The 17197-nt window shown below is 56.6% G+C and overlaps 1 protein-coding gene across 1 annotated transcript in view; it reads left to right on the plus strand.

Annotated features, from left to right (window-relative positions):
• CACNA1E (calcium voltage-gated channel subunit alpha1 E) overlaps nt 1–17197 on the plus strand; it is a 167681-nt gene that overhangs the window by 96435 nt on the left and 54049 nt on the right. Inside the window, exon 9 of the mRNA XM_054833380.1 lies at nt 10072–10175. Coding sequence (XP_054689355.1) covers nt 10072–10175 — 104 coding nt within the window. The remainder of the gene's footprint in view (nt 1–10071; nt 10176–17197) is intronic.

Raw genomic sequence — 17197 nt, forward strand, 5'->3', positions numbered from 1 at the left:
TCTGGGTGCTTTTGCAGCGGGAGGAGAGCGTTTGCTGGGGCAAAGAGAATCGAGTTCTTGGCAGCTTCCGTAATACCTACCAAAACGCAGCGGTTGTGGGCAGACCCGCGCGCCATAGCCTCGGGGGAGACGGGGCGCTCGGGTCTCGCATCCCCGTGCAAAGCTGAACGGCCGCCCGCAAACAGCCGGGCGGTTGCAGAGGCGCTCGCCGGGCGCGAAGACGCTCCGCAAAGAGCGGCTGTTAAAACGCGAGCTGCTGCAAGGAAGGGGGTTTGCAGCAAGCGTGACTCAACCGCCACGTGCTTCCAGCACGCCTGAGGCGCCGTGGCCGGGAGGGTGTAAGGGGAGGACACCCTGCGGGAACGCTGGAGCCCGGCATCATCCCGGTGTTTTGGGATCTTCTCTAAACGTGGGCTGCAAAAGGATGAACCTCGCCACGTGTGAGGTGAATCTCACCGCGTGCGCGGGTCGGGGGTTCGTGCTGCCGAGCGTGGGGCTGGGTTTTCAAAAGTTGCCTTGAGCTGGTTTTGATGGTGAAGCGCCAAACCCGAGATCTTCTGCCTGAGCCTGGTTTTCAAACGTGGTGAAACATCCATCCCTTTTGAGATGGGGACTGCTCAGGCAGCCCCGGTTTGGGGCGCTGGGAAGGGGAGGTGCGTTAACTCACTGGCCGTGCTGGAGCACGCGGATTGGAGATGGGTGCGAGGTTTGGCTGTCCTGCTCCCTGCCAGGTCCCTGCTTGCACGAGTCGAGTGGCCTTGGAGGGGCTCACGGGAGGAATCCGTGGCAAAGCAGTTATTTTTCCGTGCGTGCGCGTGTGTACAAAATTGCTCATTGCTCGTTGGCGTAAATTCCCGGGGTGTCGCAGTCGTCCCTGGGGATGCTCAGCAGCTCTCCCTGAAGCACCTACGTGTGAACAGCGTGAGCGGGACCCGAGCATCGTGTCGGTTGGGGTGCGTTTCTCCTCTTGCCTTTTGGAAAACGAGGGCAGTGCCTGGCTTTCCGTGGGGCAGCCAGGGGCCAGCAAAATTAATCACTTGACCAGAGAGGAGTTTCCTCCTGTTGGGGTTTGTGTGGACCTGGAGCAAGGTCTCTGCAGCGAGGGCTGGCGGTGCAAAGGCCCCCGCTAAACAGCACCTGCCCTGACATCACGGTGATGGGCAGAGCACTGGAGGAGCTCAGTACAGCAGTGGTCCCGTGGCCGGGGGCCGAGCCTGCCCTGCTGCTCCTTTGGGCAGAAGCTGGGAGTGTGATGGGCGACGGTGGCTCCTGGCAAGGAGATGACCTCTGGGGAGAGGAGGAGGGGGAGAGGCTGGAGAGCAAAGGAGACGGGGGAGATGGCGAAAGGGGGAAAACGGCTTGGTTCTTTAGCTCTCTCTGCCCTGGGGACGCTGCCAGGGTCTCAAGCTGGAGTGCTTGCAAAGGGAAAAGGAGTCCCTTCTCGTGTGTTTTAAATTAAAACGCAACACAAAAAATATCCTGTCGGGGAGGTATGAAAATTTAATCAACACCCAGTGCTCTTAGCAGCTCGGTAGCAAGCACAGATCTTAATGCCTCTGCAGCTATTCCTGGCGGCTCCCAGCCATGCGGGCGAAGCGGGGCGTGCTGGGTGCTGGGAGGGGGGACACGGGGGCTGCCAAAAAGTCCCTGTCCCTCGTGGCACCGTGGGACAGAGCCCCTTCCTGCTTCTTCCTCCAAAACGTTAAACGCTGAGTGTTTTAAATGCGGTTAGGTTAGCGGGGACTTCGCAGAGGAGATTTCAAGTTCCACCCTGAAGGTTTAAAACCTTCCTAACTTTTAAGGAAATGAGCTGCTTTTCCCCAAATGGCTCCTGTGGGTGCTCGAGCCGGCAGCTCGCACGCTGCCAGCCGTGGGTGCTGGAGCCCATTCCCGACGGGCACGTGTGCGGCAGCCGGCCTGCTTTACCCTCTTCTCCCTTTGGAAGAAACGACTTTTTCTCCGCACTCAGCAAAGCCAGACCCTCGCCAGCTTGCCAAATGTTCCTGCCTTCCCCCCCCCCCCCCCTTTTTTTCCTCCCTTTTCCCTCTGTGTGTGTCTGTGTGTGCTGAAATGACACAGCAAGAAACAAACTGTGTCTGCTGGATCCCCAGCTTTGCAGGCATGTTCTTGTCAAAAAGCTCCCTGCCCACACCCTCTTCCCTGCCCGCGCGGGAAAGTCTCGCTCCTAGACCGTCTGCCGACGGGATCGGGGATGGTGGAGGCACCGATGCTCAGGCTTTGCCCAAAAAGTCCGGGCTTAAGGAGGAGAGGTGGCTGGGGGTCTCGGTGCTGCCTGGCTCCCGTTGCTCGTCTTCGTTAAACCCGGGGTCTGTAATTTCGTTAGCAGGTTTGGTGGTGGGAACTGTGCCGACGAGGCTTTGCAAAGCTGTTTCCGCGCCTCTGTGTTGGTGCACGTGCTGCTGTGCGTGGGCACTGGGTTGTGGGGGGGGCGTTTGGGTGAGTTGGGGTCCTCGAGCGAGGTTGCGTGTGGGTCTGTTGCCCCAGAGCATCGCAGCTGGAGCTGGGGATGTTCCTGCATGTAGGAAACATCTTGTGGGGCCCGAGCTGACTCTCCGGGCTTGCAGAGTGCTCGAAACAAAGCAGGGATCCAGCCCGGCAGTCACCAAGTCCCATTAGAAAAACAGCCCCCAGGCTGATCCCACCAAAACCATACCCCGCTGCGGCACTCCAGCTCCGGGTCCAGCCGCCGAGGCAGCAGCGCTGGCACGTGCCCGAGCCCGATGCCGAGGATCTGCACGGGGAACGCCGGCGCTGCCTTAGCCAAGCGCTGGGTGTAACGAAGGCTGCGGAGCTTTGCAAATGCTCCATCAGGAAAAGTTCATCCTGCCTGTGGGGGCAGCTGGGGAGGTGCCCTCATCCGGGGCTGGGGAAGGCACGGGAGGGATCCGGGCAGGGGGAAGGTGGGGGTTCGGGAGCAGAGGTGGGGGCAGCCGATGGGTCACAGCGAGGGGTGGCTGGGGGGAGAGGAGGAGGAGGAGCAGGAGGCACATGTGGGGATCGATGCTGGGGCACCTGGGTGCAATTTCTCGGTGGATCAGAGAGCAGAACAAAAATTGGTCTCCACGCCTATTGCAAATGTTTGGAAAACACTTGATTTTTAGTAACGCTTCTAGCGATGCATTTTTTGCATTCCATTTAGAGAACAGAAAAATGAAATATATTGAGTTTTTTCCCGTCTCCCCACTCCTTCCCCTTCCCTGCACGGACGCAAGCGTGCCCACGCGCTGCGGGCTTCGCTGAGCTTCGTGCACCTCTCCGCCGGGACTCCTGCCTCTGCTGCTTACCCCCGCACCCCAGAGCACCCCAGGGCCAGGGAAAGGCAGCGCTGCAGGCAGGGAATCGGGCAGGAGGTGCCCATCCCGTCTGGAGACCCCGACACGTGGCCGTGGCAGGATGCATCCTGCCGCGGGCCAGCCCTGGCCCTGCAAAGGAAATGTTCCAATTTCCTCATTAACCTGATTTGGAAAAGCAAAACATTTTCATTCAGATCTTGTCCAGCGCCGGGGTCACTGATGGATACCAGGCAGGGCTGGTGGGGAGTGAAGCATGGTCCTGCATGCAGGAGATCAAATTACTGCTATTAAAGGGAAGAAAGAGATCTGTTACTGCGCTGGGGAGAGCAGCAGCGGGTGTCGAGGTCTTGAGGGAACTGCTTAGGCCAGGGAATCTGCTATAAGGTATTTTTTTAAATTTTTTTTCCCCGCTTTTTGCTGGGGTATGGAGGTTTGGAGGCTGTTCCTGCTGGCCTGGGCGTGTTTCTCGGCTGGATGCAGCTGTGGTTTGCAGGGAGGAGCGGGTCAGGGTTTTGCAGGAGGTGATGCCGGAGGGATGGCATCAGCCATGGTGGGGGCACGGCGCGCGTCACCACCAGACAAAGCCCATCGGGGGGTTCCAAGGCAAGGATTTGGCGTACAAATCATGGGAGCTGTGGGGTCTTCACACCCGCTGTCCCGGCAGGGCTGCTCTGCCCCCGTGCCGGGCAGCAAGCCCCTGGGAAGTGCTGGGGAAGGCAGGCACAGTGTCCAGGGCAAAGCCTCCTGAGATCCTGGCTTTCCCCATCATTCCCAACGCCCCTGGCTAGGATTGCAGCCGGGGGGACAGGCAGACCTCTCCTGCCTGGCTGCGGTGGTTGGAACTGTTTGGTCCCCCCATCCCTGCCCGCTAAAGCCTGCCTGCAGTGCAGGCAAAGCCCTGGGTCCCTGTGGGACCTCTCCGTGGGGTGGGAGATCGCTGGCAGAGGACCACAGCGAGAGCAGGATGGGGCCACCCGTGCTGCTGGAGGTCCCGTGAAGTGGGAGCCCAGCCCTGTTACTAGACGCTGGAGAATCAACGAGGGTCGATCGCTGTCTGAATGAAATCCAACTGCTCCCCAAATGAGTTGGGTGCCCACAGCCCTGGTCCCCAGTCCCCCTCCCCAAGCTGGTGGGCAATGAGTGACCATTAAAGATGCCCTGCACAGGAGAGCATGCTCTCTGTTTATTTTTAGGTAGGACAGACAGAATTTGTGGGGTTTTTGTTGTGGTTTTTTTTTCCCCCCCCTTCCCCTATAGCAAAGAAATCCTAAAGTTTCCCATGTGAGCGCAGCCCGAGGGAGGGTACGTGTGGGCTGCGAGCTTGTGCTTTGCATTTGACTCGGGTATATATTTAGATTTCTTTAGATTTCTGGCCCCCCGAGTGAGACCTGCTTTTGCAGCTCCCTGTGCCTTTTCCCGCCCTTTGGAAAAAAAAAAAAAAAAAAAAAAAAGGAAAAAAACCCACAACACAATAGCTGCTGAAACAATAACCTCGTGCTGGGGGTTGAGAAGCAGGAGCCGGCGGGGGCTCCTTTGCTGGGTGGGGACCCGCCGTGCCGGCTCCGTTACCCCACGGGGGTCCTGCTCCCACGCCTTGGTGGTGTCATTTGTAGGCTCGATGGCTTCACCGGCAGCGGGACGGGTTGTGTCCACGGCAGAGATGCGAGTCCGGTGGTTCAGCTCCTGCCAGGGTATGGCTGGGGGTCTCCACCGATGCCTTGGCGTGAGAAGCACCCATGGGTGCGGAGTCCCTTGGGGAAGCTGCGGCTCCTTAGTCTTCACCATCGAGCTCACACCGGTTGTGTTGGTGTCTCGGGTGTGCCTGGAGGCAGCAGCAAACACATTTCTTGGCCTGAAGGCCGTGGGAGAGCTCGGGTGGTGGTGGTTTAGGCTGGTGGGGGGTGCATGTCGAAAAGGTGGTTGTCTTAAAGGGAAGCAGCAGCACAGATCAGCTGCCAGGCAGCTCCTCCGCTTCTCAAAGGGCTTGGGTGAGCGATGGGACCTGGTCTGCTGCACAGGGAGCCGGGGCAGGAGCCAGGGATTTCTTTGTTAACAAAGTTACAGTGTTTGTGTTATTTGGGGATTAAGCTCCCTGTGTCTACCCTGACCTCTGCACATGATGACCTCCTGGTGCCTTCAGCAAAAGGGGGAAAAAAACAGTGGGAAGGCACAGTGGACCAAGGCGATGAACCACTGCCTACGGAGGGATATTAAGAACAAACAATGCCCCAAAGGGATGGGAAAAGGGGATGCTCAGTCAAGACAACTACATCCTGGCACCGAAGAAGTTGGGAAGTGCTACGGGAGCTGCCAAAAGTCACGCCGACACGGACCTCATGAAGGATGCTCAAAGGGGTTGTGAGCGGTTCCCCCACCTCTGCAGATCGAAGCAAGGCATGGTGAAGCGACGGCTGGGGAGATTTGGGCACAGATGGATATTTCACCCTGGCTTTTGGTCAACACCAAGACAGAGTCAACAAAAAGGGATGGATAGTGAGAATGAGGACATGGGCATGAGTACAGCCCATGTGGAAGCCAAGCGCCAAGACCATCGCACCCATCAGGCCGGCACTCAGGATGGCTTCCCCCCCTCGCCGTGCTTGGAGGGAGCTGGCACATGAAATGGCAGGTCTGGTAACAAGTATTTTTAACAACTCCATCGAGTTGGGGGAGGCACCATCTGACTGGAGAATAGCGAATGCGATGCCTATATTTAAAAGCGGGGGGAGGAGGGGAAAAAAGTAAGGCAGGCAGGAATAGGACTGTAAGCCTGACCTCGATCGCATGCCATTTCGGAACAGATTTGGAAGGCAAAAGAGGAAAATGAATCATGGGTTTGCCAAAGGTAGGTCACTCCAGGCTAACCTGGCATCGGAGACCTGGAAACGTGTAGAGCTGCTCTTTGTAGTAAAGCTTTTGCTGTGGGGAAGTGTTAATGAAGTGGAGAAGAGGGGAAGGAGAAGAGGAGCTCTGCGAGGCTGGCAGGGAGGCGAGCAGTGTCGGGATGGCACTGGGTGGTGGTGAGGGGACGTAGTGGCTGGTGGTGACCGGCGGGGCTCCTCAGGGATGAGTCACGGGCTTTCCTGCTTCCAGCTTAGGCTGGCTTCCCGGAGCTGGGGGGACGGAGGCTGCCACCCCGGGCTGAAGGAGTTTGAGGGCTGGAGGAAGAGATGTGGGATGCAGTGAGAAATGGAAAGCCGTGTGCTTGTTGAGGAACGGTAAAGATATCTCCTAGGAACCCAAGTCTTGCTGATTGGGAAGCAACAGTGCGGAGGAGGATGGGACGAGCGAGTGAGCGCAGGGTGACCGCAGGCCAGCGGTGCGCTGGAAGAGCAGGGAGGTTTGCAGGCAGGATGGCAAAGTCTTGGTAGCATCATGCAGAGATGGAGTGGGACCCATCAGAATCTCTCCCTCAGGTCTCCTGCGTCCGGGGACCGTGAGATGAGCCTGGACTGGAGCAGGGAAGGGGCTACTAGCTAAAGCAGGGAGGGAAGAGCCAGTCACACAAGGGAGAACTGGAGGAACCTTGCTTTGGCTAGCAAAGCAGAGGCTGGGGATGGCCATGATCGCGATGTAGAAATACATCGGGATGGGAAACAGGAAGGCGAAGAGCTATTTCAGCCAAAGGCCAACGCTGACAAAAGAACGGCACGGTATATAAAACGACCACAAATAAATTCAGGCTGAAAATTAGAGCAGCCGCTAGAGTATCTGCTTGAGGAGCCTTCCAGTGGGAATAGTGAGATTTTAAGGCAGAGTTAACAAAATCCGGGGGAGATTGCGTGACGTGAGGGGGTCTGGACTCAGCAACGCTGTGAGACCCTGGCAGTCCGTGTCCTCCCTCCAGGCAAACCCGCTGGCCTCCAGCTGGGGAGCATGGTGTCTGTCAGAGCATTGGGGTTGACAGGACACATGGCCAGGCACGGCGGTTCCTTCGGTTTCCTGGGCAGACGCGCTTCAGCTTTGGAAGTGGAGAGATGGGAATACATCCACTGCTCTGTGTGTGTGTGTGTGTGTGTACGCACACACGCTGTTCTGTGTGCTGGTGTCCTGCTGCACTGGACGCTTTGTGGTCATGTTCTCCACCTGTGGGCTAGAGAAGCAGTGGAAGATACAGAACCTGTGAAGGGCCAAGCCCCCCTCGTGTTTCCCAAACAAGCCCCCTTGTCCCACCCAGCTGGGACCTCTGCAGCCTGGGTGCTGCAAAGGTACTGGAGCAACTCTAACAGCTCCTCGGGGAATAAGAGGGCAAATTTCGGCAGTTGGAGTGGCTGGGCAGGTACCAGATGACGGGCTGGAGCCACCTGCTCCTGGTTTTGTAGGGAGTGTGTTGGGATGTGGCCTGGGAAATTTTATCTTGGGGCTGTGGGATCCCAGCAAAGCTGGCACCAGCCAGGGGGACCCATGTGGCTGCTCAGGGCAGTACCGTTCCTGGGGCTGCTGGCGTCGGCCAGGGTGGCTGGGACCATTCCCGAGCTCGCTGTGGCCAGTGGTGTGTCCTTGGGTACATGGGGTCCGTCCTCTCTGCTGCCCCAGCAGTGCGCCTCATGGAGCTGCTGGCTGTCAGTGGTACTGGGCATTGTAACCCCCAAAACCCCCTAAAATCTCTCTAGTCCCCTTTACCTCCACCCCCATGGGAGCTGGGTACCCAAACGCACGTAGAGGTTGGGATCGCAGATCCCATCCCATCAGGGTGCTGCCAAGCCCCTGCCTCAGCTTTCCTGGCTGCAGGTCCTCAGTGCCGCTAGCTTTGCCATGCCCGGAAAATGGGGTGGGAAGAGGTGGTCTGGGCGCTGGTGGTGGTAGCGCAGGCTGATAACCCTGGGGAAACTGCCCTCTGCTCCATCAGCTCATCCCTGTATCCCCCTCCATCTCCTTCTGAGCGTTGCTGGAGAGGAGAAGGCCAAAGGAGGGGTGGCGATGGCCCAGCCCTGGGGAAAGGTGTCTCGTTCACCTGTAGGGAAGGAGCTCATCTGTTTTGCATCCCCTGTGCCAAGGACCTTGGGGAAAGCCTGTGGTTTTTGGGCAGGAGCCAGTTTCAAAGGCGAGCAATCCTGACACGGGTGGTGGGTACCCAAGGGCATCTTGGCAGGGAGCTGAAGCCCAGCCAAGCTTGGGCTGAGGGGTGCGCAATGCCTCGAAGACTAATGTCGTGGCAAATGGTGCTGTGAGAGCAGAGCACGGTGGTCTGGGTGTCTCTGGAGGGCGGTGAGGAGCGTCGGCTGTGTGGGATTCCCATGCACCATTCCCAGCTCCCTGCGCTTGCTTCTCCCACGGCCCCGAGGAAAGGGGCTGGTGGTGGTCTGGGGCTCTTGAAAGGTGCAAGACCTTGAGAAGACACGTGTCTTCTGGTTTCCCTGGTGCGGAAGGAGGAGGGTGGTGAGTCTTTCCAGATGCTTTCCCCAACCTCAAAGTCGTTATTGCTGCTGTGTGCCAGGCGCTCCTCGGCGCTGGGGTCTCTGCCCACGGCATCCCCCTCCCGGTGCTGTGGTCAGTGCTTGCAGCGGGATGTGCTGGCATCACCCTTCCCGCCTTGGGCTCCGTGTCACGGTGGTGGGGGACGCCTGGCTGAGGTTCCCGCTGGCTCCTCGGTCACCGGAGGAAGACTCCAGCACGGTGGTTTTCTCTCCCCCTCGGAGATGTGCTTCTCCCCTTGCAGAGCCTTGTCTTGGCTCCTGCGCTGGCTGACCGGGAGACGTGGTGCCAATGACTCAGACGAAGATGAGGGCTTAATTAGCATGGGGAGAGGGGGGAAGAGAGAGAAAAGAGAAAGAGTCTTTCATTGCAACAAGATTGATACCACCTCCCCCAGACAGTCACGTTCTGCCGCATCACCCTCCAGCCCGGCATCGTGTGCGCTGTGCCTGACACCGGAGGACAAATGGGGCTTAGGAAGCGGCTGCGAGGTACAGAGGGGCGCCGCTTTATTAAAAGCCTCGGTGAATAAATGTCTGGAGGTATCGAGCAGGGCTTGCCGGCAGCCTTTTTAGCTGTCAGGCTTTGCCCTGCCGCTAGAGCTCCTCTCCGTTCTCAGCTCCTTGGCGTTGGGGTAACACGCCCGGGGCGGGAGGCTGTCTGCAAGATATTAGCGATGATGCCGTCAGCAAAATGCCCGTTTGAAGGTGTGGGGCTCGTCCACACCAGCCCCTTTCCCACCGTGCATGGAAGGACAAGCATCGGCTGCCTCTTCTTTATAGTCACCAGCTTCCCTGTCCCTGAGGCACCCTGTAAATGTGTCCCCCTTCACCTGTGCTGTGCTCGGCAGGCACCGCTGCTGCGGGGCTGCTTTGCCCTGCCTCGGTGGGATGCGTAGGGGAGCACCGAATCAAGCTGCTGGGGGAGGCACGCTCAGGGTGGCCCTCATGCCCTCAGCACCCCCATTTTGGGTGGCAGGGCCCTGCACCTCCGACTATACCACTGTCTTACACCCTCTGCGTCCATGCGGCGATGGTAGGAGGAGGCAGAGGAGAGCGGTCCTGCCTGCTGAGGGCTGGAGACCATGGAGGAGAGCTTGGCTGGGGCAGGATGCCGAGGAGGGGCATCAGGGCACCGCGGGACGGGAGCTCCCCTGCAGGCATGCCTGCACAGGCAGCGCCCGGTGCCCGTCAGGGTCTGGCATGGCCACATCACCCCGAGGAGCCCGGTGTGGTCAGCCTGGAGAGAGAATCGCCACCGCGCTGAAGCTAACGCACCGTCCCTCTGCCCCGGGTGCTGGTGTTGAAGATAACGTCACACGTGTTTTTTCTTTCCCCTCCAGACCAATGATGCCTTAGGAGCCACCTGGAACTGGCTGTACTTCATCCCCCTCATCATCATTGGATCCTTCTTTGTCCTCAACCTTGTCCTGGGAGTGCTGTCGGGGTAAGCGAGACGCCGTCCTTCCCCTCCAGGCCATGCCTGTCGCATGTCTCCAAGCCTCGAGGTTGGCCCCTGGTACTGCCGTGCCCCTGCCCCCCCGCCCCGAACCCCATTAGCTGGTTCCCCCCATCCCCTCCACACCTGCCTGCCCCACAGCAAGGGATTGCTCTGTGGCTCTGCTTAGCTCCTTCCCTCCCCGGGGAGCTGGGAAAGGGGCAGCCTTGAAAATGCTTTCGTGTTGTTTCGCCTTGTTGAAGAGCTCGTGGTTTTGGTCACCTGCGAGAAATGGTCAGTGTTGATCTTCTGGCTGCTTGGGACCTGCTGGAGGGGAGAGCCATGGGGGTGGGGGGGGCTTTATGGAAGTGTGATTGAGTGCGGGATGCGTTTGTAGTGGGGTGCGCATTTGCTGGCTGATGGAGCGTGGTGGGTATGGGTTGGGATGGGTTCGGGGCACGCGTGGGAGTGACGCGAGGAACCTCTGTGCTGGGCGGGCTGTGGCCGGGAGGACGTGCCCGGCGCCGCGGGGGATGCACACTGCTGAGGGTAGGGGATGCATGTGGACAAGGGGGAGATGTGGCGACAGCGCAACTGTCCCTGTTCTGCTCTTCCCAGGGGAAAGGAGGTTTTAATCCAAGCCATTAAGCTGGGCGTGTAGAGAAAAAGGCTTCTCGTCTCCATGACAATAAACCGCGGTTGCATCAGCCCATCCTCAACCGCTGGCAGGAGTTGGTGCATGGGGAGAGCATGCCCTCTCCTGCACTGGGAGGGGGATGTGGGGTCCTCTGCCCTTGCCGCGGGTGGCAGCAGGGACCCTGTGCCCAGCAGCAGGTCATTTTTTTCCTAACTGCCCATCACGGCAACAACAGCAACAACAACAAAAAGCCGCCGTAGCACTGGTTTGGCCAGCTGGAAAGCCCTTAGAAGCAGGGATCAATGTGGAGACTGGCCCTGGTCATCTCTGTCACTGTCCGAAGTGTCCCTGTGTGTTCAGGTGTGATGGTGGTGGTTTCAGGAGCGCTTCTGGAGCGGCAGGCTGGGCTTCAGGGTCTGTTTGCGGGAAGAATTTCGCCGGTGCTCTCCCAGTCTGGGGACAGGCTGCAGGAAGGGCTTCACGCCGCCTCGCAGGGAGGGAGCTCTTATGGAGGGTGAAGATGTCCAAGCAGTGTTGGGTGGCTTTTGAATTTCTTATGCCCCATCCATTTTGGGGGTTTTGAACAAAGTCCAACTGGGTGTCAGCGTCAAGCAGAAACTTTCCTACAAAAGCCCAGAGAAGGAAAGTTAGGAAGCTTGGGGGCTAGGCAGCTGGAAAAGCCCCTTATGGCAGTGCTGAATCGTGCCAACGTAGCATGGCGTGTGGACATTGAGGTTTTTGGCGCTGGTGCGATGCTGAGAGCAGCCTGGGGACGCAGCAAGGTATCACATTATCACATTAGCCAGCCGCCGGCAAGAGGACCACAGAGCGGCTGGTGGGACGCCCGGCCCGCGCCCTGGTCCGCGCTCGGCGCTTGCCTGCACCGGGACTGTGCGAGGAGAGCTGTTCCCGCGCCCGCCAAATTGGATGGAATTGTCTAGGGCTCTTCCCAGGCGCCGGCTGGCATTTCGACTGTTTGTTTATCGCTAATAGGGTTTGTATTGGGGAAGGATGCAAGTGGGTGGGTGGCCTAATTGGCAATGGAGATGCTCTCGTGGCGTGCCAGATACCTAGGGAAAAGCGTGACTGCTCAGCTCCCCAGAGGGCTGAGCGAGGTGAGCGGAGGCGGCGAGCTGGGCTCTGCCACCCGACGGCAAGACCACCGCGCGTGGCCTCCTGCGCGGCCACGGCCACCCTCTGTGGCTCGGTGGATGCAGTCCCTCAGCGGTGGTGGAGCGTCCTCTTGCCAAACTGCTGTCGGGAGTCACAGAGCGGTGCGACGCGAGGCAGGAGAAGGTCCTTCAGCGCGCAAACAATGCATGTCCTTGAGTGCGACGAGAAGGGTTTTGTTCCTGGCTTTGCTTGGTTTTTATTGTTTTTTAGCAGTTCTTGAAATCTTGTTGTGCTGGAAGAGAGCACTTGGCTCTGCTGCGGAAGGGGAAGGGTGACCTTTCCATCCCCCAGCCTCTGAGCTGGATGAGCGGGCAGGGTCTGGCTGGATCCCCCCGCACACCCCGCGCCTGGGCTGAGCTGGGAGGAGAAGGTCGCTTTGGGGATGAGCTGCACGGAAACACCTCCGCGTGAAGGAAACCTTTCCCCGGCGTTACAGCGGTGCTTTGGGGGAAGGCACGCGGCCGTGCCCAGCTAGCTGAAATCTCGGTTGCTCTGTTAACTCAGGGCACAGTGGTGAGCAGCAATTCCCAGTAGCGCTTGCGGAAACCTGGGCGCACGTTGCTTGCAAACTGCACCATCTGCACCGGCGAACAACGAGGTCTGCTCAGGATTTCCAGCCTTCTTCTCGAAGTTCAGGCTCACGAGCCGCCGCAGAGCTGCCCCTCTGCTCTCATCTCGGCAGAGGTTTTCTTTGGGGAAACAATCAAACACCCAGGCCAGGTCCTGAATGCGAAGAGGCTGCAGAAGGACATTTGTTATGTTTAACTTGCCACCATTAGAAGTTTGCCGGAGCCCAGATTTAGCAATCTTCTGGTTGTGATGCGCATCTCTCCCAACAGTCGGTTCCCCAACTGTTAAGCTGAGGCATGACCTCCGTGATGTAAACAGCCTGGATCCATCTGCTCCTAAGCACAAAGTATGTGGGAGAGGAAAAGAAATTATTTCCATCATCCCGAGGCTCCTCGATTTTTCTCTCTAAATACTAACACGCACACATGCACTGGAATTGCATGCAACGCTATTAAGAGGAGATGGAGTCGCTCCAGGTAGGGGCTTGGAGAGTCAGTTCTTCTGGGGCTTTGGCATTTATTACTGCGTCTATTAACTTTCCCCCTCTACGGGTGCAATTATGGATCAATTAATTCTAACTGAAAGCAGGAGAGAAGAAAAAAAAAAAAAAATTGGCCCTGTTCCTCTTTGAGAGCAGGTATGAAGCCCAAGGAGATGTGATTGCTCAGCTTTTAAAGCTACACAAGCTACCGAAATAATCCTGGCAGAAGAGAGTCAGTGGGAGCGAGCGAGGATGGAGCATCAGCTGAAACGCCCTGTTTTCTGCCGCGTGGCAGCCGGCGGATTTGGGAGCTCGGGAAGATGCCGAGACTCTTATCAAGCGTTGCCTGCTGCCGTCCTGCGGCCCGAGGTTGGTGTCACCCAGCCACCCTGCTGCGGTGGGGCAGGACGCACCTCCAGCTCGGCACCTCTTCCCAGGGAGAACCGCTGTAGCGCCGAGAGAGGACGGCGTGCTGCAGCCGTCTCTGCCGTGGGATGGGCGGGAGGGGTGGAGGGGACCTGCTCCTGCCCTGCGGCTGACGGCCCCTTGCAGGCGGTGCCCCGCTGTCCATCGGCTCTGAGTCTGATGCAGAAGTTGCACGTGCCCCTGTGCTGGAGATTTGCAAAGGTCTGCTCTCCCTTCTTTGTGAAATGGTTTGATTATTGATTTTTTTTTTTGATTAATTTTTTTTGCTCAGCTGTTTCTCATGTAAAACAATGTGCACGTGTGTGTCTGTGCTGCATCCCCAGAGCAGCAGACCCAGGAAGAGCCGTGCTGGCTGCTCCCTGTGGCACGCGCGGTGCCGCCACAGCAGGAATGCCATCCCAGTGACGACGAGAGCTCACCGCTGGCCCTCGTCTAAGCTACTGCAGAGCTCCTGCCTGTTTCGCCCCTCCCGACGACGAGATGTCTTATGCGTAGCTTATCGCTGGGAGCGAGAAGATGAAAGATTGAAGAGAAAAAATAAGCCGTGCTTGGAGGAATAACGTTGAGGACTCTTGCAGAGTTTCTGAGCCCAGACAGGCTGCGTTTTGAGTCTTTTCCATCTCCCTTTCCCCAGCCCCTGCAGAGAAAAATTTGGTTTGCAATCCCCCTCCTCCATTGATCGCAGCTGTTGAGGGCTGCTGGATTCCTTTCCCATACCCAGTCTCGTAGTTCCAGCCCCTTTCCAGGGTGACAAAGCTGCTACAATCACGGGTGTTGGTGGTCCGCAGCACCGGCTGCATAGGTGCAGAGCGGAAGGGGATGCTGCCCGGCCTGGGAAGGCTGGGTCCTCAGCTCTGCCAAGGAGAAGACCTTTGGTAGCTGATGGCAGAGCAAGAAGTTGAGCACGATGGCAAGAAAAATGAAATCCATCTGCCTCGTACCAAACAAGGGAGTAATTTAAATCCTCCTAATTGCTTCCACTCATCCTGGTGATGTTAAGTCTTTTCTCCCTTTAAGTCTTTTCTGCCCCCCACCCCCAGCTCTTGCACTAAGCCTTTGAAAGAAACGACTAATGTTATAATTAAAGGATCAATTTGGCAAGATTTCTTTGTCTTAAGATCTTCTTTCTTTCAGGTTGGGTTAGTGCTGCGTTCCCAGTCTCCGGAGAGTTTTCTTCAGCTCCTTCAGGAGCCTTCTGTACCATCTCTGAAATCTTTTCACTTCACTTAATTTGAATTTTTCTCCCATCCAATTTTGAGGCATAACAAACGATGAATAAAATTAAGTTTTGTAGCAATTAATAATGAGGGCATTGAAGGAACAAGTGTACATTTTCAATGGAGGCCGGGGGTTTTTTTTGCTGGCTCTACACAAAACCTGGGCCCCGTGCGTTTGAGCCGGATCGAGTGGTTTTAAGCCAAAAACGCTGGGAAGAGGATTAATGTCTCGGAGGTAGGCGGTTTGCGGAGGGGATAGCGGGGAGACATGTCGCCACAATACAGGAAGGCTTGTGGGGAGATCTTGAGTTGATAGCAAGATGCCAACAAACATGCCTGAGAAATATTGCGTCGGAAGCCTGAAGGTTTGGAAGCATCGAGGTGGGTTTTTTTCCTGTAATGGCTGTAGCATCTCAGGAAGTGGCTGGGATGAGATGTGAAATGTCTGTGTCTGTTGTGTGTTTGGGGATTCACTAGTTGGATCTGCTTTTGAATGGAAGTGTGGGTGTAATGAGGAGGGGGGCTGTGATACCTCCCACCAGGTCCCCTGGCACCATCATGGGATGCACGTTGGTCGGGCCACGTTTGGCAAGAAGTGGCCACGCTTGTCACTTTGTTCTGAGGAAGCTCTTGTGTTGTCGACGTGGTATTTGAACATGAGTGAAGCAAAGGAGCCTTTGAGATCTTCATCTATATTCAGCAGCCAGGTGGGCATCCATATTCAACGAGTGCCTCTCTGCCTTGCTCTGCTGTACCACCTTTCTGCGGAGGGCCTCCAAGCCCTGTGCAAACAAGCTGCCTGACAAGAGACACGCATGTCTGGTGTGCCGTATCCCCCGGCGTTACAGCGAATAATCACTCCTCTTACAGCCAGCCGGACAGGATTAAAAAAAAAAAAAAAAAAAAAAATCCACAACAAAGCGATGACTCGGTGACTTTCCCCTTTTGATTTCTCTTTGCAAATTATTTGCCAGCATGTCCCAACTGCCTCAGGTTTGCTCTTGTTTCTGCCTCCTTGCAGATCTGCTCTGTGGACTGCCCGTTGTCTGAGGACTGTGGGTGAAGCGGTTCATTTTTGATCCTCTCGACAAAGCACTCGGCAGAGAGTTCTTGCTTACAGATTGCTTTCGGAGTTGTTTGTTCCAGATCGTCATAATTTCCGTCATCCTGGTCAATGACAGCAATCGCGTGGCCGTGGCTGCAGCTCTTTGACTTGGCGGATGGCTTTGGAGATGCCCAGTTTCCTCCATGACGAACCCCATCCTTGCAAGGGGGTGCTGGGCACTCTTGTTGGGTGAAGTAGACAGGATGCCCCAAATGAATCACGTAGCGTTATCGGTTCTTCGTACACCGTAGGAGGATGTTTGTTTGTTTTGCAGTGGCGGAGTGACATATCTAGCAGTTGCATTGTGGGTTTCGCACTTGATGGTTGGTTCTGAATTCATTGTATTTGTGTCATTGAAGGCGTCAATTAGAGTGCTTGGAAGTTCCTGGGAAGTTAACGTGATGAAATGTTGAAAACTGGTGATTTTTTATTTTTTTTTTTTCCCCACGCCGTAACTCACCTGCAGTACTGGCCATACACCTTTCATCTGCAGATCGCTCTCACTTGCAAAGGGGGGGACTATAAAACCGTTCTCTGCTTCCAGAGGATAAAAACTGGAGCATAGGAGGGGAGGAGTGACATTTTCCCAGCGCTGCGTGAGCCAGTGGGAGTGATTGCGAACAAAGCCCGGGGCTCTTGAAGCAGTGAAGCTGCGCTGCTCACGCCAGCCCTGCCTGATAAGAGCAAAATAAAATCTCAGAGCTTCCATCTCTGCTTCTTGCTCCCAGCCCCTCCGCATGGGTTGGCCATGCTGTCGCTGCCTTTGGTGCGACGTTGCAAACAACAGACTTCTCTGAGCAGTGGGGACTGAGATGCAAATCTCAGCGTTGTTACCCTTGGAAAAAATGTTGAAACTGAGACTCTGCAACTGGAATGTCGGTGTGTCCCTTTTCCCAGTGATATTTGTCCTCTTTGTCATTTGTTTTTCTCTACTTCGAAACAATAAGCTCTCCAAACCGTTTGCTGCTCTGAGCCCAATCCAAGTGTCGTGGAAAACCTGTCTTTTTTTTTTGTTTTTTTAAAGGTCGCAGCAGGGTTGAGCTGAACACAAAGCAAGCATCCACGTGTGCTTTTCTCGCTTTGATCACGGAGTACTGCTTATTCTCGGAGACCATGCATGAAGTGTGTGGAGAGGGGCTGATCCCGCCCTGAAATGCAGAGGCTGGACTGGGCACCTGCATCTCTGCTGGGATCCGTTGGTGAGGGACAGGCTTTGCACCAAGGTACGGCTGCTGCCCAGCCGTGTTCCCAAGCGATGGGTGAGCCTGCTTTTGGATGAATCAGAGCCTCTTGACTGAAGCTAACTGTAGACAAGAAATGGGGATTACTGGAGAGAAGGGAGGTGTTTAGAGTCCTTGCTGTTCAGTGGGCTGTGTTCCCCATCAGCAGATGCAAAGTCTGAGTTCTCTTGTGTTTCTCGCT

This window comes from Grus americana, chromosome 8 (genome assembly GCF_028858705.1).
Source record: "Grus americana isolate bGruAme1 chromosome 8, bGruAme1.mat, whole genome shotgun sequence".
NCBI lineage: Eukaryota > Metazoa > Chordata > Aves > Gruiformes > Gruidae > Grus > Grus americana.